A 23,553-nucleotide genomic window follows, 5' to 3' on the forward strand; every position below is an offset into this window, starting at 1 on the left:
AGAGGTGTGGACAAGGAACCCAGAAGGCTGGTCAACCTTGAAGCTCTGAAAGGTCAGAGCCAAGCACCGACTGTTTAGTTGAGATAATGGTAGCTAAAGCGACTTCCACCTTTTAGTTTTATGTAAATTCTTCCTGATTGGCTATTATTGGAATTGTCTGCCTAAAGGCTATGGGTGTATCCCATCGTCTTAATAAAAGGGACAGCAAGGCCAGAGCGGGGTGGAGTCCTTCCTCTTGAGCTGGGCTCCCACCTGGCCCCCAATATTTCCAAATTAATATTTTCTAGTCTCTTTCATTTGTGTGCGGCCTCCTCCAGAGCCCAAACCCTGAACCTGAATCCTGAACCATGCGGGTTGTGGGGGGGGCACTCACAACTGACAGCCCAATGTGGGGCACTTGCAACTGGCGCCTTCAACATGGGACCTCTGGAGGGGATGATATTTTGCCTAGAGCGAAGAAAGGAAGATTACACCAAAAAGGTGGGGAAAGGATCACCATATAGGTGAGGGAAATTCACCTCACGCAAAGCCCAGGATCAGCTGCAGAAGTCGCGATCTGTAAGTAGGGTGGGAACATCTTTTTCAGCCAGGCTAATGGGGAAGAATTAGGTTATAAAGTAAACTTTATTATAGACTTTTGGTTTGCATGCTTAAGGAATGTGGTTTCTTGTTCAAATTAAAATCTTAATTTGTATTTGGAATCTAAAATCTGTAATAAGAAATGAAACTCCGGCTAGTCACCCCCTCAGCGCTGACACCTACTCACTGGTCTCAGCCCGGGGTGAGAGAATGCAATGCAATTTCCTGAAGTCTCATCCTCTGGGGCTGGCTCCTTTAGGTGGGACCGAACAGGAGGGAATCAGAGGAATTCACACAGAAGTTTCCAGATCCCAGAGGCGGTGCTGAGAGCTACTGGCTGGCCTGCCCTTCAGCTGCACATGTCCCAGGAGGTGTCTTTCCAGGATCTTCACAGCCGATAGGAAAGAGGAGGGACGAGAGAGCAACATGAATGATGACCGAGAATCCTGGGTCAGCTGTCGCCTGCATGCCCCTCCCTGGGATGGAGCCTGCAACCCTGGCATGTGCACCAATGTGGAATGGAACCCTGACCTTCCAGTTCCTAGGTCTATGCTCAATAACTGAGCCACACTGGGCGTAATATCACAGGAAGGTCATGGTATCCTGCCCCCCCATGAGGAGTAAGCCCAAGTTGCTGTTGAATGTGTTTATTGCAAAGGAGCCATTCTTTAGGCACTCTGCTCTCTCCACATCCATCAATGCTTTTTTTTTAACATTTTTCACATTCATTAGGCTTTTTTGCAGAGAGAATTCTGTGATGTTCAGTAAATTCTCACTGCTGGTCAAGAACTTATGAAACTCCGCACATCTCTAAGACTTCTCCCAACTATGAAATCTATGCTATTACGGCAAGAACAGCAGATAAAAGTTTTGTCACACTTTCTACATTTAAAAGGCTCCTCTCCAGTATCTCTCTGCTATGCAGTAAATTTTGAACATCTGCCAATGGATTTGCCACATTCTCGACATTTATAAGGCTTCTCACCTGTGTAAATTCTCTGATAAGTGTGAGAAATGTGTAAAGGCTTTGCCACATTCTCTACATGTATAAGGCTTCTCTCCAGTGTAAACTCTCTTATGATAATTTAGGAATGATTCTACACTGAAGGTTTTGCCACATTCTCTACATTTATGTTATGAGAAGTCTCTCAAGTGTGAACTCTGATATGCAGTAAGTGCTGAGGACCTTCTAAAGGCTTTCAACATACTCTACATTTACAAGGCTTTTCTCCAATATGAACTTTTATGTGGAGTAAGTACTGAGGACCATCTAGACTTTGCCATATTCTCCACATTTATAAGGCTTCTCTCTAGTATGAACTCTCTGATGGGTAGTGAGGTGTGAGGACCATCTATAGGCTTTGCCACATTCTCCACATTTATAAGGCTTCTCTCCAGTATGAACTCTCTGATGCTTAGTACGTTCTGAGGATCTTCTAAAGGCTTTGCCACATACTCTACATTTAAAAGGCTTCTCTCCAGTATGAATTCTCTTATGCAGAGTAAGTTCTGAGGACCATATAAAGGCTTTTCCACATTCCCTACATTTATTAGGCTTCTCTCCAGTATGAACACTCTGATGTGTAGTAAGGTGTGAGTACCATCTATAGGCTTTGCCACATTCTCCACATTTATAAGGCTTCTCTCCAGTATGAACTCTCTGATGCGTAGTAAGGTGTGAGGACCTTGTAAAGGCTTTGCCACATTCTCCACATTTATACGGCTTCTCTCCAGTATGAACTCTTTTATGTGGGGTAAGTTCTGAGGACCATCTAAACTCTTTACCACATTCTCTACATTTATAAGGCTTCTCTCCAGTATGAACTCTCTGATGCCTAGTAAGGTGTGAGGACCATCTAAAGGCTTTGCCACATTCTCTACATTTAAAAGGCTTCTCTCCAGTATGAATTCTCTGATGCGTATTAAGGTGTGAGGACCATCTAAAGGCTTTGCCACATTCTCTACATTTAAAAGGCTTCTCTCCAGTATGAACTCTCTGATGCTTAGTAAGGTCTGAGGAGCTGCCATACGATCTGCCACAATCTCTACAGTCATAAGGTTTCTCTCCAGTGTGAATTCTCAGATGAATACTAAGGGTTGAGCACCGGCTAAAGGCTTTGTTACATACTGAACATTTGTAAGACTTTTCTCCCATATGATTTCTATGATGCTGAGTATGTCTTGACTGAGTATGTCTTGACTGACTAAAACCTGTTTTATTTTCTCCAAGTTTGTCAAATTTTGCAATAGTATGAATTCTTCCCTCATGTACAATAAGAGATGAATGGCATTTAAAGGTTTTGCCACATGCTTTACATTTGTAAGGCTTCTCTCCAATATGAATTTCCTGCTTTAGAGTACAACCTGAAGGCCAATTAGATGTTTTACCAAAAACTTTACATTGATAAGGTTTTTCTCCATTATGGATTTTTGTCATTTTATTTAGACTGAACATTTGACTAGAGAGTCTACCACAAGGAATCCACTTGTCAGCCTCCTCCCCAGAATGAATATTCTCTTGTTTTGTGTAATTTGAAGACTGCTGAAAAGACTGGACACATTGACTTCCTTTGTGTGTCGTCTCCACAATAAGAATAACCTGACGTGTATTGTGATTGAATATTTGGTCAATGACTTGTCCACTTTTATAATGGTCCTCTGCAAGCTCCCTTCTCCACTGATGATTAAGAAATGACTCTTGGAGAAACCAAGATGGCGGCATAGGTGAAACACCTAACCTGCAGCCGGGCACAACAATTTCAAAGGCACAACTAGAGGTCAGAACGGACATCGTCCAGAACCACAGGAGAGCTGGCGGACTGAAATGCCCACAGCTGGGGGGAAGGAGAAGGCCACGGGGACAATCGGGGGAGCCGTAAAAGCCTGAGGTATGGAGAAACTGGTGGAGACACGAGCACGCGCGCCTGCGGGGAGGATGGAGCCGGAGAGGAAGGGGCGGCTGACGGCCTGGCCGGCGTTCACTGGCAGGAAGGAGATAAAGGCTCCGGAGTGCGCTAAGCGCCGGGCTCCGACTGCACTGAGCGCCAGTTCCGGGCAAAACCCTGGGAAGCCAGGCGCAGGCTGGGGGAATGAATCTGGGCTGTGGGGCGCAGGCACAGAGGAGCGGCGGAAGGCAGAGCTCCAGAGGCGCGCACGGGAAGGGGCGCAAAGGACGGACTGTTGCCTGCGCCACTGAACTGCCCTAGCGGGAAGGAGACATAAGCTCAGGACCGTGCTGAACCCCAGTTCCGACTGCACTGAACCCCAGTTCCGGGCGAAACCCTGGGAAGCCAGGCGCACGCTGGGGGAATGAATTTGGGCTGTGGTGGCGGAGGCACAGAGAAGCGGCGGCTCCAGACTCGCGCACTGGAAGGTGCGCAGAGGACGGACTTTTGCCTGCGCCACTGGGTGGCCCTGCTGGGAAGGAGACAGGGACGCCAGACTGCGCTGAGACCCAGTTCCAACTGCACTGAAACCCAGTTCCAGGCGAGAATCTGGGAGTCCAGATTCATTAGGGGAGGGACTGGACTGTTTGGCAGTGGGCGAAACTCCAGGGCGCGTTTCTCTCAGAGGTGTTTGCAAGGAATACAGAGGGACACAGACACAGGAGCCTCATAGGGCGGGGCTGACAGGAAGCCAAGGTTGTAGGCTCCACCCTGTAGCTCCGCCCCAGCCAAGCTGAGCAGAAGCTTTTTCCTGCTGAGTGCCTCAGGTAGTGGCTGACCCACACTGCATTGGAGACCCAGAAACGAGGGCATTTAGTGGTTGGTGGGAGATGACACCAGATTTCAATCACTTGCATAAGGGAGGCATTCTAGAGGCAGACTCAGTGAGCGCCAAGGCATTGCTGCATCAAGACCCGGCCCACAAACATGTCTCCTGCACAGCAACTCTTCCTATATGGACAAAGAGGGTCCTCACGGCCAATTGGCCTGGAGGACAATTCCTCCCAGTGACACCAACAACAATCAAGACTTAACTGTACAAAGGAGGACCAAGATGGAGACATAGGGCGGCAGCCTGATCGTTGCCTACCACAACAATATTGAGACTACGATGGGAGAGCAGAGCAGACACCAGCCAGAAAGACCGGGGGGCTGGCTGAGCAGATGCTCTACAACTAGAATAAAAGAGAGGGGTACGCAGGATGATGCTGATGCCGGTGACCCAAAGTCCACACTTTAAGAACTATGGCTCAGGCGACACAATGGTGGCCAGGAACGTGCTCGGCGCAGTTCCCCCAGCGGTCTCCGGCTGAGGGGACGGCTCCACTCGCTGCCGAGCACGGACAGACGAGCCCCTGGGAGACATGGGGTGGGAGACTCCGTGCTTGCTGACCTCCGAGTCCTTCAAGAATCTCAATGCCCCGAAGTGGCCAGGTGCGCACGCTCAGCGACTGGCCACCGTTGCAGACCCAAGGGCCGACGCAGCGACACCGGACCAGCCCACCGGGCACACCGGAGCCTTGCCGAGCCCGCCGCCCAACGAGTTCTGCGGCTGCCGCCCTGGAGCTCTGAGAAAATGACCGAAGGAATTGCTGAGAGGGAATTGACCAACAGGAATTGGGATCAAGAAGACGAAACCCTGCTGAGACCCGAGTCCAGGCGAGCCTGCGAGCCTCTGGGCTCAGATGTGGTCACACGCCTCTGGGTCTAGGTGAGGCCTCACGCCCCTGGGTTTGGGTGAGGCCACGCGCCCCTGGGTCCAGGTGAAGCTGGATTCCGGGCTCGGGTGAGGCCATGTGCCCCTGGGTCCGGGCGAATCTGAACCCTGGGTCCGGGTGAGGCCGTGGGCCCCTGGATCCGGGTGAGACCACGCGACCAGGGGTCTGAGAGAGGTAACGCGCCCCTGGGTCCGGGTGGCTTCGTGCACCTAGGTCCAGGTGAGGCCACGTGCCCCTGGGTCTGAGAGAGGCCACGCACCCCTAGGTTCGGGCGAGACCATGTGTCCCTGGATCCGGGTGGGGCCTCGTGTACCTAGGCCCGGGTGGGGCCGCGTGCCCCTGGGTCTGGGGGAGGCCAGGCGTCCCTGGGTCCGGGTGAGACCGTGTGTCCCTGGATCCGGGTGAGGCCTCGTGCGCCTAGGCCCGGGTGAGGCCACGTGCCCCTGGGTCTGGGGGAGGCCAGGCGTCCCTGGGTCCAGGTGAGACCGTGTGTCCCTGGATCCGGTTGAGGCCTCGTGCGCCTAGGCCCGGGTGAGGCCACGTGCCCCTAGGTCTGGGGGAGGCCAGGCGTCCCTGGGTCCGGGTGAGACCGTGTGTCCCTGGATCCGGGTGAGACCTCGTGCACCTAGGCATGGGTAAGGTCACGTGCCCCGGGGTCTGAGAGGCCAAGCGTCCCTGGGTCCGGGTGAGACCATGTGTCCCTGGATCCGGGTGAGGCCTCATGCACCTAGGCCCGGGTGAGCCCAAGTGGCCCTGGGTCTGGGAGAGGCCAAGCATCCCTGGGTCCGGGTGCGACCATGTGTCCCTGGAGCCGGATGAGGCCTCGTGCACCTAGGCCCGGGTGAGGCCACGTGCCCCTGGGTCTGGGAGAGGCCAAGCGTCCCTGGGTCCGGGTGCGACCATGTGTCCCTGGATCCGGATGAGGCCTCGTGCACCTAGGCCCGGGTGAGCCCAAGTGGCCCTGGGTCTGGGAGAGGCCAAGCGTCCCTGGGTCCGGGTGAGACCATGTGTCCCTGGATCCGGGTGAGGCCTCATACACCTAGGCCCGGGTGAGCCCAAGTGGCCCTGGGTCTGGGAGAGGCCAAGCGTCCCTGGGTCCGGGTGCGACCATGTGTCCCTGGATCTGGATGAGGCCTCGTGCACTTAGGCCCGGGTGAGGCCACGTGCCCCTGGGTCTGGGAGAGGCCAAGCGTCCCTGGGTACGGGTGAAGCCAGATCCTGGGTCCGGGTGAGGCTGTGCGCCCCTGGATCCATCCGGGTGAGGCTGGGTCCCAGGCCCGGGTGAGACCACGTGCCCCTTGGGTAGGGGTGAGGCCACGTACCCCTTAGTCTGGGTGACGCCGTGCCCCTGGGTTCGGCCGAGACCAAACCAGAGGGAGTCGGACCTCCATTACCACCATTTGTCCACCATCCAGAGCTGAGGGGTCAGTGCTGACATGTACACATAAGGAACTACTGGACATTGAAATTGGGTCTCAAAAGAACTGTTGGTCCAGGGGGAAGCTCGCTACAGATTGACTCATTTGCCTGTCAGCATAACTATTATTGCTCGTCTCACATTCAGTTCTTATTAGTATATATCTAGTGACATATGATCTCGCTCATCTAGGGGAAATGATGAACAACATAGACTGAGGAACAAGAACAGAACCAGAAGCAAGGAGGCATCGATCGGACTATCGGGCCTCAGAGGGAGGATAGGGGAGGGTCGGGGCAGGGTGGGGGGAGGGGGAGAGTTCAACCAAAGGACCTGTATGCATGCATATAAGCCTATCCAACGGTTAAGTTCAACAGGGGATTGGGGCATGCGTGGGAAGAGGGGTGGGATGGGAATGGGGGGATGAGGACAAATATGTGACACCTTAATCAATAAAGAAATTTAAAAAAAAGAAAAAGAAAAAGAAATGAAACTCCGCTGCTGAAACCGCCTCTGGTGCGGAGAAATTCAAAGGTGGCAGGAGAGGGCAGGGCTATCATCTCTCCCGCAATGAGATTACTTAAAGTTTTGTTTAAAAATTATAGAAGAACTCACAGGGAAATGCAAAATTTGGCCAAATTGTGTGCTAGTAATTACTTTGGAAAGTGAAAAAGAAAGAAAAAATTTAAGATCTGTCTTTATCTATTAAGCATGAAAAGATACGTGGCCAGATCTGTTACTGACTCCTTCTCCCAAAGCAAGCAGGATGTGGGGGAAGGGAGACACGTGGCAATCCAATATGGAAGGCCACTCTCCCAGTATGCTAATTTAAAGTCTCCTTTCTTGCCATGAAAAAGTCTTCTCGCCTTAAAAATTTAGAAATGTGTCTGGGATATCTGTGCACTTGTAAAGGGAAAAACTAATTTAAGACAAAATATGCACATGGTCTGATTTCAGATATTAGATAGGTCTTAAACTGGACTTGACTCTTTACAAGGGCTACAGAAATGAAAAATCCAAGACTGGTTTTTTCCTAAGAAAAATGGCGGATTTGACCAAAAGGAAAGAAATTCAAGCTAGTTCCAGCAACAGGATTTACATTTCCATAATAAAGAGTAGTTTTTAAAATGCTAATGAAGGGTGTTAAAAAGCTAACTTTTAAGGCCTTCAAGAAAATCAGTGAATTGTGTTACAAAAGAATTTATCCAAAGTAAATGCCTTAAAATAATTGGAATTGGATTTGAAACTCAAAAATTGTTGAAAAATATATTATAAAGGTCTAAGTAGCCCATGTGTGCGGCCTCCTCCAGAGTCCGAACCCTGAACCTGAACCCTGAACCACGCAGGACATGGTGGGGACACTTGCAACTGTCAGCCCAATGTGGGGCACTCGCAACTGGCAGCCCAACATAGGGTACTCGCAACTGGCAACCCAACTTAGAGTACTCACACTAGCTCACTCTTCTTTCTGCCATGTGAGGATACAAGTACAAGTCAGCCATCTGCAACATAGAAGATGCTCCTTAACAAAACCTGATCATCCTGGCATCATGATCTTAGATGTCCAGCATTCAGAACTGTCATAAATAAATTTTGGTTGTTAGTGAAAAACCAAATTTAAGATCTTTTATTATAACAGTCCAAACAGTGAGTATGTTTGGAAGGAACTTTGTTAGAAGGTGAAGAAGGGTTTATTATTTGCTTTAAAAAAAATTCCACTTCAAGTAATTTGCTGCTGATGAAAAGGGTTGGTCCTGCAGAATAATTTCATAGGTGTCTATAAAATCATGAAGAAGGAAGGGAGGGAAGAAAGGGCCAAGGATCTGGGGAACTGATAAAACATAAATCATGGTTCTTCAGACATTCATCAGTTTTTTTTGTTGCCTTGGAGGTGGAGTGTGGGGATAAAAGAGAGAAAACAGTGGATGAAGATCAAAGCTGTGGTCCTTTTAAAACCTTTGACTAATTGGCTATCTTTGATACTTTGCTTCCAACAATGTTTTGTTGTAGGTATGAATTATTAATCCTTCTTTACAGAAAAGGAAACTGAGGTCAAGAGATAATCTAACAACTGACATCAACAATCTTTAATGTTCAATAAATATGTCTATTTCTCACATCCATTCCAAGCCACCATCATTTCTCACCTTGACTAGAGCAATAACCTTCTAACTGATATTCCTACTTCCATTGTTACTTCCTTACAATCTATTCTTCATACAGTAGCCAAAGTGATTCCTTATAAAAACTATTATTTATTTATTGAGTTGATGAGAGAGATGAGAGAGAGAGAGAGAGAGATCAGTTTATTGCTCCACTTGTTTATACATATATTGGTTGATTCTTATATGTGTCCTGACTGGGGGTCAGACCTGTAACCTTGTCATATAAAGACTATGCTCTAACCAACTGAGCTACCCACTACTAAGCTAGGGCTCAAAGTGAATCTTTTAAAGTATATTTTTATTGATTTCAGAGAGAGGAAGGGAGAGGGAAAGATATAACACATTGATGAGAGAGAAACATCAACCAGCTACCTCTTGCATGCCCCCTACTGGGGATCCAGCCTACAACCTGGGCATGTGTCGTGACCATGAATCGAACCAATGACCTCTCAGTTCATGGTTCATGGGTCAATGCTTAACTACTGAGTCACACCTGCTGGGCTCAAAGTGATTTTTAAAAAATACAAGTCAGACCATGTCATCTCACAGTTCTGAACCCTCCAATGGCTGCTCATCTCACTCAGAATAAAATCATAAGTTCACAAAGCCTAAATGATCTTGTCCTTATATAATTCAAAAAGTTCACCTCATGTCATACTCTTTCCTGCTCTCTCTTTTCCAGGTGTGCTCCCAGCAATACAATGGTACCCAGCCCAAAATAAGCATGCAATAAATATTTGCTGAAATAAGTTAGTGAATAAATCAATGAAAGAATATATGCCATGTGCTTGAAACAGTGCTGGGAGCCAGCCTCTGAGTGAGTACCCTTTATGCTAGAGGGGCTTTAAGTAGAGGCTAGGAAAATACACAGTATAACCCCTTCCTTTAGAGAACTAACATGCTGAGTATAGAAACAGACCCTCTGCCAGCCTGGAAAAACAGTGAGGAACACTTACAGAGCAGTAGAAAGGAGTAGAATGCAAGCATGATTATATTCTATCCTCAAATATAGGATGTGCCAGAAACTGCATCTTTAGTTTCCTCCTCTTCTCAATATCCATTAATCCCAAATTTTAACCTTGGTTAATCTATCTTCTCAGCAATTTCAAATGCTATTAGAAAAATTTGAAAAAAGTTAGGGCTTTAGATATAATGCTCAGAAGGTCTGTGGCTTCTGGGGACTATCTGGGAAGATGTCTCTCATCACTAAGGTGCAAAGGTGCACCCATATCCCAAGTGCCACTGAGAGAGAGAAATCATATATGTGGTAATATGTCTTTTATTGACACTGTGGATTAGAATCATATATGTGCATCTCTCCCCTGATTAAATATCCTTAAGAATGGTACTCACTCTACGGTCATCATCCCATGTGGCCAGAAATGATTTTCCAGGTGTTTCTGGGTCTTGATCTCATCCCAATTCAGCACAGTTGCATAATCTCCTTCAAAGTCCTGGACAGAAAAAGGATAAAGGTATTAGTATACTACCTGACCCATGGAATCAAGCATCTGAGAAGTTGATGAAGGCTTGCAGGATATGGTCTACCATTCTAACCTTTAGGAAGCTGAGTACCTAACACCCAGCTAAAAACCATTCCTCAGCTTCCCTTGAAGCCAGGTATGGCCCTGTGAAATTTAGATATGGGCAGAAGTGATGTGTGCAACTTTAGGGTCATTCCTTAAAAGAAAATTGCTGGTCTTTGATTTCCATTTCTTTCAGGCTTGTATGCATATGAGCCAGCTATAACCATGTGAACAAAGATAACTCCCTTCAATTTTGATTGATAGTTTTGCTGGATAGAGTATTCTTGGATTCAGTCCTTGCTTTGCATCACTTTGTATACCTCCTTCCATTCCCTTCTAGCTTGATGTGTTTCTGTTGAGAAATCATTTAATAATCTGATGGGGGATCCTTTGTAGGTAACTGTCTCTCTCTTGCAGCCTTTAAGATTCTCTCTTTGTCGTTAACATTTGCCATTGTAATTTTTGTTTCCTCAAAAAAACTAAAAATGCAACTCCTATTTGATCCAGTGATCCCACTTCTAGGAATATATCCCAAGAAGCTAGAAACACCAATCAGAAAGGATATATGCACCCTATGTTCATAGCAGCACAATTCACCATAGCTAAGATTTGGAAACAGCCTAAGTGTCCATCAGCAGATGAGTGGATTAAAAAACTGTGGTACATCTTGTGGACAAAAGGGGCCACATGCTGACCTGACAAGTTCAGGGGAGGCCTGTATGGCAGTCTTGCAAACTCAGAGACCTAAAGTAACCACAAAGGATGGTCTGAAATCAAACTTTAACTAAAAGCAGTTATGGTGGGCAGTTACATACTAGACTGGTGTCTTCACTGACAAGGTCAATCTTTACCTTAACTGAGCCTATCTGTCTTTTTGCATCTATGATAACATACCCTTGAAATGTCTGGGTAACTTGTAACTTCCCTTTTTCTGGAGCCCCTGGGGCACAACCAAATATGCTGGGCACCAGGACAGATACCACAGATTCCTTCATTATCATGTTAATTGTTCCTGCACCCACCTAAGTATGTGTCCATCATTTTACTTTTTATCCAATCCCAGGGGTTTCCCACGCTTTGCTTTATCCCACCTCCTTAATCTATCACCAATGAATTTCATGTAACCCACCTACATCCCTCCTTTGATTGAAATGTATAAATACAAATGTAATCCGCCATTCTCGGGAGCATTATCTCAATTCGTTGAGGTTCTGCTTCTGGGCATATGTCAACAGTTTGGCTCAAATAAACTCACAAAAATTATTTACAGGTTTCAATGTTTTTTTTTTTGTGATCTCAACTCATATATGGAATATAATGAACAAAATAAACTGATGAACAAAAACAGATCCAGAGACAAAGAAGCATTGTTCAGACTGTCAAACCTCAGAGGGAAGGTAGGGGAGGGTGGGGGTAAGGGATGAGAGATGAACCAAAGGACTTGTATACATGCATATAAGCCTAACCAATGGACACAGACAACAGGGGCATGACAGCATGAGCAGGGGGTTGGGGGGTAATTGGGGGATTAGGACACATATGTAATACCTTAATCAATAAAGAAATTAAAAATAAATAAATAAAAATAAAAGATCACTTTTAGCCATAAAAAATAACCCCCTATGCCCTAAGGAAAAGTAAAGTAACAATAAAAAAGGAACCTAGATCTTTAGATTACTTCCTAGAGCTGAGTCATTTCCAAGTATGTACTGGCCCCTTACTCTTGGACTATCACTAAGTGAGAAAGAAACTTCTAACTTTTTAAATACTTTATTTAAAGTTGAAAAGCCATTTTTATTGAGGAATTTGGAGGAAGAAATTTCTATTTTGTTAAAATCCTTGTATTTTAGGGATTTTAAAAAAAAAATTATAGTAGCTTAGCCTATCCCCTAATTAATAAGTTTCTCTGTTAGAGAATAACCAATGTGGAGTCTCAGAGAAGTATTGTGTTTCTATTTTTGTGCTTGTTATGTTAATTTATGACTGGAGAAAGTATATACATTTATTTTAACTTCTGCATTGGGTTATTAGGTGAAGATAAAATTATCTATGTGTCTTTATTGAAAAATTTGTAAGAAAAAAGGATAAACTCTCTGTAAAAAGAGGAAATGTTGCCTCCAAACAGCATGGAGGAACGAGACCTGGATGCCTTCCCAGAAGTCAGTGTTTCCAGCACAACGGTTCCCCTTCTCCTGGCAAGCACTAGACATGTCACACTACTGCCAGCAGCTCCCACCCATCCCTCTTCTCTCTCCTCCCCATCCCACAACTCTGGGTCCCCTACAGCCAGGTATCAATGGTTTTCTGAAGGCCCAGGGATAGATGCACTAGGCTTGCCTCTAAACTGGGTCAAAGTGGGAGGCCACGGTTCAATTCCTGGTCAGGACGTATTCCCCAGGTTGTGGGCTCAATCCCCAGTAGGGGGTGGGCAGAAGGCAGCTAATCAATGATTCTCATCACTGATGTTACTATCTCTCCATCTCCCTTCCCCTGGGATAGCAATAAAAATAAGGCCTTTATCATGTTAAGGTATACTCCCTCTATTTCCACTTTGCCAAGAGTTTTTATCAAAAATTGATGTTGGATTTTGGAGAATGATTTTTCTGCACCTATTGATATGATCATGTGGTTTTTATCACTCAGTTTGTTTATGTGATATATCACATTTATTGATTTACGAATATTGTACCAGCCTTGCATTCCTGAAATAAATCCCACTTGGTCATGGTGTATGAACTTTTTTTTTTCATTATTTGTTATTATTTCTAAATAATCATTTATTGTTGAAAATATTACATATGTCTGTTTCCCCAATTGACACCCCTCCAGTCCAAACCCCCCCGCCCCCCCCCCCCCCCGTCCCCAGCCTCAGGCCTTCAGCACCCTATTGTCTGTGATCATGGGTTATGCATATATGCATACAAGTTCTTTAGTTGATCTCTTCCCAACCACCCACCCTCCCCCCCCCTTCCCTCTGAGATTCTGCAGTCTGTTCCATGCTTCTCTGTCTCTAAATCTATTTTGTACATCAGTTTATTTTGTCCATTGAGTATGATATTCGCTATAGGTTTGTCATATATGGCCTTTATCATGTTGAGATATGCTCCCTCTATTCCCACTTTGCTGAGAGTTTTTATAAAAAATCAGTGTTGGATTCTGTTGAATGCTTTTTCTGCATCTATTGATATGATCATGTGATTTTTGTATTTTATTTTGTTAATGTGATGTATCATGTTTATTGATTTGATAATATTGTACCAGCCTTGCATCCCTGAAATAAGTCCAACTTTCTCATGGTGTATGATCTTTTTAATATATTGCTGGATCCGACTTGCTAATATTTTGTTGAGGATTTTAGTATCCGTGTTCATCAGGGATATTGGCCTGTAATTTTCTTTGTAGTGTCTTTATCTGGTTTTGGAATTGGGATAATGTTAGCTTCCTAAAAAGTGCTTGGAAGTATTCCTTCCCATTGTATATTTTAGAATAGTTTTAGGAGTATAGGTATTAATTATTCTTTGAATGTTTGGTAAAACTCCCCTGTGAAGCCATCCAGACAAGGGCATTTGTTGGCTTCAAGTGTTTTGATTACTGCTTCGATTTCATCAGTTGTTATTGGCCTATTCAGATTTCATGATTCTTCCTGATTCAGTTTTGGGGGACTGGATATTTCTGGGAATTTGTCCATTTCATCCACATTTTCCAGCTTGTTGGCATATAGTTGCTCATGGTATTTTCTTACAAACCTTTGTACTTCTGTGGTGTCAGTAGTCACTTCTTTACTTTTGTTTCTGATTTTATTTATTTGGGCCCTCTCTCTTTGTTTCTTGATTAGTCTGTCTAACTATTTATCAATCTTGTTTATCCTTTCAAAAAACCAGCTCTTAGTTTCATTGATTTTTCTGTAGTATTTTTTTAGTTTCTATGTCATTTATTTCTGCTCTGTTTTTTATTATTTCACTAGAGGCCCCCTCTCCAATCCAGGAGTCCTCGGGGGATGTCCAACTGCCAGCTTAGGCCCGATCCCTGGCAGTGGGACATCCTTCTCGCAATCTGAGACCTCTGGCTCCTAATTGCTCACCTGCCTGCCTGCCCTAACCACTCTGCCTGCCTGCCTGCCTGATCCCCCTAACTGCCCTCCCCTGCTGGCCTGGTCACCCCTATTAACTTTCTTTTTTAATCTTATCCCCTTCACACACAATTGTATTTTACTTCCTTATTGGTTTCTCCCTCTCACACAATTTTTATCTCTCCTTTATGTAACACTTTTTCCTACTGACTCATCATTTATAAACTTTTCTTTCCTCCTTATTTCCTACTTCTATTCCATCATCCTTCTTCCCATCTTTCTCCTACCCCCCTCCCCACATTCCTTCTTTCCTTTATCTTTACCCCTTTCCCTCCCTCCCCTTTTCCTTCCTTCCCACCTTAATTTTTTTCTTCACTTCCTCCCTCAGACCTGTTTTTCTCCCTCCCCCATTTCTTCCTTCTTCCCATTCTCCTTTTAAGCTCTACTGGCTGCCCTTTAAAACATTTCTTCCCTCCCTATTTCTCTCTCATCCTACCTTTCCCATATATTCTTGTCTACTTACTTCCACTGTTTTAATATCTATCTATCTACCTGCCTAATTATTCACTATCATTTATCTTTTTTCTTTTCTGACTCCTACTTTTAAAATCTGTCCCCAGTATACAACTATACTTGATTTTCATTATAACTCCTACAGTTCACTCATACATCCTCTTTCCTTCTTTAATTCTGCTGTCTACTGACTCCTTCATAAAGTTCTTCCCTCCCTCCTTCCCTTCTTTTTTTTTCCACCAAGCAATTCTATTGGTTTAAGATGAGCTGCATATGAGGTAATAAAGCTGTGTGGAGCGGGAGGGGTGGGAGGCCCGGGGGTGTGGCCAGGTCATCTGTCCAGAAGTTGTGTCCCCATTTTTTGGCATCTCTGGTAGGTAGGGCAAGGCTGGCATCTCCACAGATCCCAGAGCAGGTAAGGGGTGGGGGAGAGAGAATAGGTGAAACCAGAGAGAGAGAGAGAGAGAGAGAGAGAGAGAGAGAGAGAGAGAGAGAGAAACAGAATAGTCGTATATGTGTCTGAGAGAGAGAGAATGTATATGTGTCTATATAGAAACAATAGTTGTGTATGTATCTATGAGAGAGAGAAACAGAATAGTTGTGTATGTGTCTATGAGAGAGAGAGGATCTGAAAGATAGGGTTCTGGATGTGTTTTTATGTAAGAAATGGGGAGAGAAAAAGATTTAAAAGAAGGGAAAAAAGGGGAGACAGACCCCACCTTCCCCTTAGGGGACCCCCTTCTCTTTGCCATGTAGTCAGCAACCCCAGCACTGAGTTGGCTGGGGTAGGGTGACACCATTTGCCTTTCTCCATCTTATGATTCTCCTATGCCTGGGGCTTGTCCTCTGGATGCCTTTGTCCTCTCCACAACAGTCACGCATGAGCCTCCACCCTGTGGCCCTGAGGGGTGAGATCAGTTGGAAGTGTCAGAATGAACGCTCCCTGGTACTTCTGTTGGGGACATCACTGAGGATGGGGTCACAGCCTCCTGTCAGCCGCCATTTGCCCTCATTTCCCGAGGGTTGTACATATGGCCTCCCCGAGGTTATCTCTGTAGCCCCCTGGGCCCATAGAGTGTCGGAGTGATTCCACCTGGGAAGCAGGCTAGGAATCTCCGTTGAGCCCGGGCATCCCTAGAAACATGTTTCCAGATCCTGAACAATTGAAAGAGCCGCAGAGCCTGCAGAGGAAGGGGGTGTCAGGAAGCTGGTGTGGCTGTGGCCCCCCTGGGTGACAGACACAGCAGTCTTGATGGCATAGATGTTTGCCTCCTCTTGAAACTTTCCGATATTTTTCTTATAGCAGATCTGCTTGTTGCCAAACCAGTTGGAGACCTGAGAGATGGTAATGCCACACTTCTTGGCAAGCTCCTCCTTATCCTCATCACTGAGATATGGGTTACTCAGGTGGGAATAGAAATACTCACTTAGGACCTCAGTGGCCTGTTTGCTGAAGTTCCGGTGTTTCCATCTGGCATCCAGGAACCAGGAGTGCAGGATCATGATGGCCTCGCAGGTGCTCTGCTTGAGATGCATCTGGATGGCGCTGAACTTACGGTGTATGATGCTCACCATCTGCTCTATCTCCTTGGGTGCCACAGGCCTCATGCGTCTCTGATCCCTCAGCATGTTCATGATGTGGGTTGTGAACTCATTACATGCCTGCTCATACTTCTCCAGCTCTGAGTGGTAGATATGGCGAATCTGGGCAAGTTTGCTGCGATAGTCTGAGTGTTCGATGGAGTTGTCAGGGGACACCCCATCCCCGGAAGCTGCTGCAACTGCAGCTGCTGCCACTGATCCCCCTCCCCTTTCTCAGGCCCAGCCACACCTTCTGCCAGAAGCATGTTGTCCAAGCACATAAGCTGGGGGTCCACTGGCTCCTCCTCCTGGGAGCTTCCAATGCTGAGGCCGGTCTTCTTGATTTCACACAGGACGCTAAAGAGAGCTGGCTTCATTCGGTGGCAGTTTAGGGATTGTTTCTTGGCCAGGGCCTCATCCAGGCTCTGGTCTGTGATGGTCATTATCTGCTGCAGAATGTCCCTGATGTTTTGCTTCCCTCGGCTTCCTGAGACACCCCCGCACTACCCCCACTGGGAGGCTCTCCAGGGCCCCGAGGCTCTCCACCCACCAGCCCCAGGCCCCCTGGTCCTCACCTGGAGGGGATGGCCCCAGCAGCTGCTCATCTATAGTGGGGGGTGGAGTCTTGACATCTATGCCATCAAGACTGCTGTGTCTGTCACCCTCCCTGTTTCACCCCTCCCCCACCTGGTTACTTCCCCCCAAACTCGCCAGGGCCGCTGCTCCCTCCACCTGACCCCTGCCCATCTCTCCATCTCCTGGCTCCCCCGGGAGTTCACCCTGGCTCTGAAGGGAAACCTGAGGTACTGGCTGGGCCCCCTACAGGAGACCCCGGCCCCTGGCAGTGGAGAAAGTGGAGCTGGAGAGAAAGGAGGCCCAGGGAGGGGTATGTGTGAGTGAGAGGGAGGAGTCCTCCTTCCCTCCTTAAAGCTTCCATGATGGGGGACGTTAACCCCCAGCCCAGAGCTCAACACCAGCCAGGGGTTCACTGCCTCCCTTCCCTGGCCTCCCTGCCACTCTCCTGCTCCCATTCCCTGCCTGAGATGCCAGGCCCAGAACAGCCCAGGTGCTGCTGCTTGCAAAGTAGGAGCGCCTCCACCCAGAAGGCCTCGGACCGTCCACCCCTCCATTCAGGGACCTGCCAGAGGTCTGCACTGGGCGTCTGGGCAGGGCTCCCCGCTCTGAGCTGCCTGTGACCTGCCCCTCACCTGCTTGTTCCCTTTCTGTATTTCTGTTTCTCCTCTAGGCCTGTCTGCATGCAGGCCTGCCTTCCTCTCCCTCTCCTTTCTTATCCCCTCCTATTGTATCCTATCCTATCCCGGGCCTTGCAGCTGCCAGAGCAGAGGGTGGGGATGCAGCCTGCTGATCCAGTCATGACTGTTATGGTGTAATGGATAATTAGCATATTCCTCTCTTATTATATAGGATTCCTTCTACTTACTCTGGGCTTTTCTTTTTGCTCTCTTTCTAGTTCTTTAAGTTGTAGGGTGAAATAGTTTATTTTTGTTGTGTGTGTGTGTGTTTTTGTTTTGTTTTGTTTTGTTTGAGGTAGGCCTGTAGTGCTATGAACTTCCCTCTCTGGACTGCTTTTGAAGTGTCTCAGAGATTTTGTGTTGTTGTATGTTCATTTTAATTTGTTTCCAAGAATTTTTTTTTATTTCTTTCTTGATCTTATTGGTAACCTATTCATTGTTTAATAACATGCTATTTAGCCTGCATGTGTTTGAGTATTTTGGGGTGTTTTTACTGTAGTTGATTTCTAATTTCATTCTACTGTGATCTGAGAAGATGATTGCATTGAATCTGTAGACTTCCTTGAGTAGTATGGACATTTTTATGATGTCCATAGTATTTTAATGATGTCCATACTACCCAAGGTAATCTACAGTTTCAATGCAATTCCTATTAAAACACCAACAGCATATTTTACATATCTAGAAAAAATACTCCAAAAATTTATATGGAACCACAAAAGACCCCTGCATCAATCTTTAGAAAGTAGAACAATGTTGAAAGAATCACATTACCAGATATCAAGTTATACTACAAAGTCACCGTAAGCAAATCAGCCTGGTACTGGAATAAGGACAGGCATATAGATCAATGGAACAGAACAGAGACTCCTGAAATTGACCCAAGCTATTATGCTCAATTAATATTTGATAAAGGAGGCAAGAGCATACAATGGAGTCAAGATAGTCTCTTCAATAAATGGTGTTTGGAAAATTAACATATACATGTAAAAAAATGACACTAGACCTCCTACTTACACCATACACAAGAATTAACACAAAATGGATAAGGCTTAAATGTAAGATGGGAAGTCATAAAAACCCTAGAAAAAAACCATAGGCATAAAAAATCTCTCATGACAATCTGTTTACAGTTACATCTCCTAGGCCAGTGATGGCGAACCTATGACACGCGTGTCAGCACTGACACACGTAGCCATTTCTGATGACACGCAACCGCTGAGGCGGCCGCATGCCGAGGATGAAATATTTGCTGCTCCTGAGGATGAAACATTTGCGAAATAATGTTTTTTTCCTCAAAGTGACACACTACCCGAGTTATGCTCAGTTTTTTGGCGAAGTTTGACACACCAAGCTCAAAAGGTTACCCATTACTGTCCTAGGCCAAAGGAAACTAAGGAGAAAATAAACAAATGTAACTACATCAAAATAAAAAGCTTCTGCACAACAAAAGAAACCATCAATAAATGAAAAGGGATCCCACTGTATGGGAGAACACATTTGGCAATGATCCTATCTAATAAAAGGGTAATATACAAATTGACCATCACCCCAACACACAAGATGGCTGCCCCCATGTAGTCAAAGATGGCTGCCCCCATGTGGACACAAGATGGCCGCCATAAGTTGGCCAGCAGTGGAGGACAGTTGTGGGCAATCAGGCCAACAGGGGAGGGCAGTTGGGAGGGACCAGGCCTGCAAGGGAGGGCAGTTGGTGGTGACCAGGCCTGCAGGAGAGTGCAGTTGGGGGGGACCAGGCCAGCAGAGGACAGTTAGGGGCAACCAGGCTGGCAAGGGAGGGCAGTTAGGGGTGACCAGACTGGCAGGGGAGGGCAGTTAGGGGCAATGGGGATGGCAGAGGAGCAGTTAGGTGTCGATCAGGCTGGCAGGGGAGTGGTTAGGGGGTGATCAGGTCAGCAGGCAGAAGCAGTTAGGGGCAATCAGGCAGGCAGGCAGGCAAGCGGTTGGGAGCCAGCAGTCCTAGATTGTGTGAGGGATGTCCAACTGCCCGTTTAGGCCTGATCCCAGGCCTAAACGGGCAGTTGGTCATCCCTCAAGGGGTCCCAGATTGGATACAGTGCAGGCTGGGCTGAGGTACAACCCCCCTCCATGCACGAAATTTGTACATCTGATAAAAGGGCCTCTAGTACATCTGATAAAAGGTTAATATCCAAACTATATCAGGAACTCATACAACTTAACAAAATGAAGATAAACCATCAAATTACAAAATGGGTAAAGGACCTAAATAGACACTTCTCCAAAATGGACATACAGATGACCAAGAGACATAGGGGAAAATGATCAAAGTCACTGATCATCAGAGAGATGAAAATTAAAATGACAATGAGGTATCACCTCAGACCTGTCAGAATGGTTACCATCAACAAATCAATATATGACAAGTGCTGGCAAAGATGTAGACAAAAGGAAACCTTAGTACACTGCTGGTGGGAATGCAAACTGGTACAGACATTATGAAAAATAGTATGGAATTCCTTCAAAAATTAAATATGGAACTGCCATTTGACCCAGTGATCCCATTTCTAGGAATATATCCTAAGAAACCTGAAATACCAATCAGAAAGAAGGCATGTACCCCTATGTTCATAGAAGCACAATTTACAGTAGCTAAGATCTGGAAACAGCCTAAGTGTCCATCAGTAGATGAGTGGATACAAAAGCTGTGGTATATTTATACCATGGAATACTATGCAGCAATAAAATAGAAGACTCTCTTACCCTCTGAGACAGCATGGAGGGACCTAGAGAGTATTATACTAAGTGAAATAAGTCAGTCAGAGAAAGTTAAGTATCATATGATCTCACTCATATGTGGAATCTAATTAACAAAATAAAATGATGAATGGATTGGATCCAGAGGCATGGAATCATGGAACAAAGGGCAGAATCTAAGAGGGAAGCTGGGGGAGGGTGGGTGGGTGGGAGGTAATCAACCAAAGACCTTGTACATATATATGTATAACCCTTGGACATAGACAGTGGGGTAGTAAGGGCCTGGGGTGGGGGGTAGGGAAGGGCTGGAGGGGGTTAATGAGGTAAAAAGGGGACATATGTAATACTTTAAACAATAAAGATTTTAAAAAACATATTGTATTTTTTTGCCCAATCAGCATGGCTAAGTGTTTGAGCATCCAGGAGGTCATGGTTCCATTCCTGATCAGCTGGATCCCTAGTGTGGGGCATGCAGGAAGCAGCCAATTCATTTATGTTTATATCTCTCTTTCCCTCTCCCTTCCACTCTGAAATCAATAAAATATATTTTTAAAAATTATCTTTTTCAATCTAAAAACATAGGATGTCTTCTTTTTTTATTTATGTCTTCTGTAATTTATTTCAGCAATGTTTTGTTCTTGTCAAAAATCTAAGACTTGTATAAACTGGGTTGCATTTATTTTTAGTATATTATTCTTTTTGATGTTTTCATAAATAAAGTTATTTTCTTAGTTTATTTTCTGTTGTTTATTTGTTGCTAGTTTATAGAAATTAAACTGATTTATTTTGAAGTGTTGACCTTGTATCCTACAGCATCTTTGTTGAATTTATGTATTAGCGCTACTTGGTTATTCTACCAAATATATATATATATAAAATGTATAATATATAGAGAGAACTATATAAAATATATAATTTTATTTATTCCTTTCCTATATAGGTGCCTTTTGCTCCTGTCTAGAACATCCAGTATAAGTTTAGTAGAAGTGGCAAGAGCGAACATCTTTGTCTTGTTCCTGTTCTAAGGGTGAAAACTCTCAATCTTTTATCTGTAACTATGATTTTAGCTGAGATTTTCATTACTACTGTTTATCTTTTTTAACCTTTCTTTATAGTTGAAAGTATTACAGATGTCACTTTTGTTTGTTTGTTTTTTTCCCATTGACTGCCCCTCCCAAGCCTTCACCACTCAATTGTCTGTGTCCATAAATTAATGTAAGTCCCCCAGTTAATCAGTTCACAATCAACCCCCACACCCACCTTCCCTCTGAAATTCATCATTCTTTTCCATGCTTCTATGTCACTGGATCTATTTTTTCATCACTTTGTTTTTTTCATTAGATTCCACTTATAAGTGAGATCATCTGATACCTATCTATCTCTTACTAGCTTATTTCATTTAGCATAATACTCTCCAGGTCCATCCATGCTGTTGCAAATGGTAAGAGTTCTTTCTTTTTTTACAGAAGCATAGTATTCCATTTTGTAAATGTTCCACAGCTTTTTATCCACTCATCTGCTTATGGGAACTTGGGCTGTTTCCAAATCTTAGCTATTATAAATTGGGGATATACATAAGGGTGCATATATTATTTCTGATTGGTGTTTATGAATTCTTAGGATATATTCCTAGAAGTGGGATCACTGGGTCAGATGGAAGTTCCATTTTTAATTTTTTGAGGAAACTCTATACTGTTTTCCACAGTAGCTGCATTCCCACTAGCATAGTATTAGGGCTCCCTTTCTCCACATCCTGGCCAACACTTTCCGTTTGTTGAATTGTTGATGATACCCATTCTGACAGATGTGAGGTGATACCTCATGTGGTTAATTTGCATCTCATGGATAATTAGTGAGTAAGAAATTTTTCATATGTCTCTTGGCCTTCTGTATGTCAACTTTGGAGAAGTGTCTATATAGATACTTTGCCTATTTTTAAATTGGATTGTCTTCCTTTTGTTAAGTTGTATGAGCACCTTACATATTTTGGAAATTAACCCCTTATTGCATCTGTCATTGGCCAATAAGTTCTCCCATGCAGTGGGCTCTCTTTTCATTATTTGTTGGTTTCTTTTGCTGTGCAAAAGCTTTTTATTTTGATGTGGTCTGATATATACTCCAGAAAACTCATATATTTTTCTCCTGTCAAGTGAAATAGTTTATAGATACCTATTAATTTTAGGTAATTTGTAGTAGTGTTCGAGTCTTCTATTTCCTTGTTGGTCTTCTATCTAGTTGTCCTATTACAGTTTGGCTTTTAAGTGCCAGTCTTGGCAAAAGGTCCATTAAATATATTCCCATGGAGTAGAAGACATCATTAGTGTTTAGCGAGAATCAGGTACAAACTAGAAGGGTCTTAAGGTGTATTTGAGTTCTTTCTCTCTGTCTCTCTCTCTTTTTTTAAATTTAGTTGTGAGGAAATGCTTTAGTGATATCTTAGTTCCACACCATGTGATAAGAGATGCTGGGATCTGTTTGTAACATAATCTACCATGAATATTGCATTAGAACACTATTTATGTGATAAATTGCTGTCATGTGTTAGAGTGTTGCATAAAATTACTTTTGTTTTGGAAGATTTTCAAGAGGAATAATCCCAGGTTTCTGTGATCAAAAACTTGTGCCAGATTCAGTGGCTAGATTTTAAAGGTGGGATCCATTTGGCTAAGACAGCAGCCATAAGTTAGTGTTTTAGTGATATTAATAATATCGGATATTTACATTTTATAAGGCTCTTTCCCAAGTGCTTTGTGTTAATGATTGTAATGGGGTAAATTATTTAATTTTATTTTAGGATTTAGAATCTTGACATATTTTTCCAGTTCATCATTTTCAATGTAATAAGCTTTTTATGAGGACTAGAGTGCCATGAATTTGAGTTTCCACACTTCCACCACCAGCACTGTGATCTTTTAAGTCACATCACTAATCACTTGCTCAATTTTTCATGTTAAAAGGATCATTAGGTTAAATACTTTCCAAGGACCTTTCACCATTCTCATTCCCTAGCTCTCACTTTGTCTTACCAGTTTATCTCTTTTTTTAAGAAAA

General features: G+C 44.7%; 1 protein-coding gene, 1 non-coding gene and 1 pseudogene across 2 annotated transcripts in view; all 3 read right to left on the minus strand.

Annotated features, from left to right (window-relative positions):
* LOC114229025 (vascular endothelial growth factor receptor kdr-like) overlaps nt 1-23,553 on the minus strand; it is a 677,074-nt gene that overhangs the window by 52,659 nt on the left and 600,862 nt on the right. Inside the window, exon 29 of the mRNA XM_054714449.1 lies at nt 10,178-10,278. Within this exon, the coding sequence (XP_054570424.1) occupies nt 10,178-10,278 (101 nt within the window). The remainder of the gene's footprint in view (nt 1-10,177; nt 10,279-23,553) is intronic.
* Nucleotides 1,145-1,274, minus strand: LOC129150392 (small nucleolar RNA SNORA11). The gene has a single exon (XR_008557140.1). It is a non-coding gene; the product is annotated as a small nucleolar RNA SNORA11 (small nucleolar RNA).
* LOC103303817 (pre-B-cell leukemia transcription factor 2-like) lies at nt 15,847-16,983 on the minus strand (annotated as a pseudogene).

The sequence above is a fragment of the Eptesicus fuscus genome, chromosome 1, assembly GCF_027574615.1.
Source record: "Eptesicus fuscus isolate TK198812 chromosome 1, DD_ASM_mEF_20220401, whole genome shotgun sequence".
In the NCBI taxonomy this organism is placed as follows: domain Eukaryota; kingdom Metazoa; phylum Chordata; class Mammalia; order Chiroptera; family Vespertilionidae; genus Eptesicus; species Eptesicus fuscus.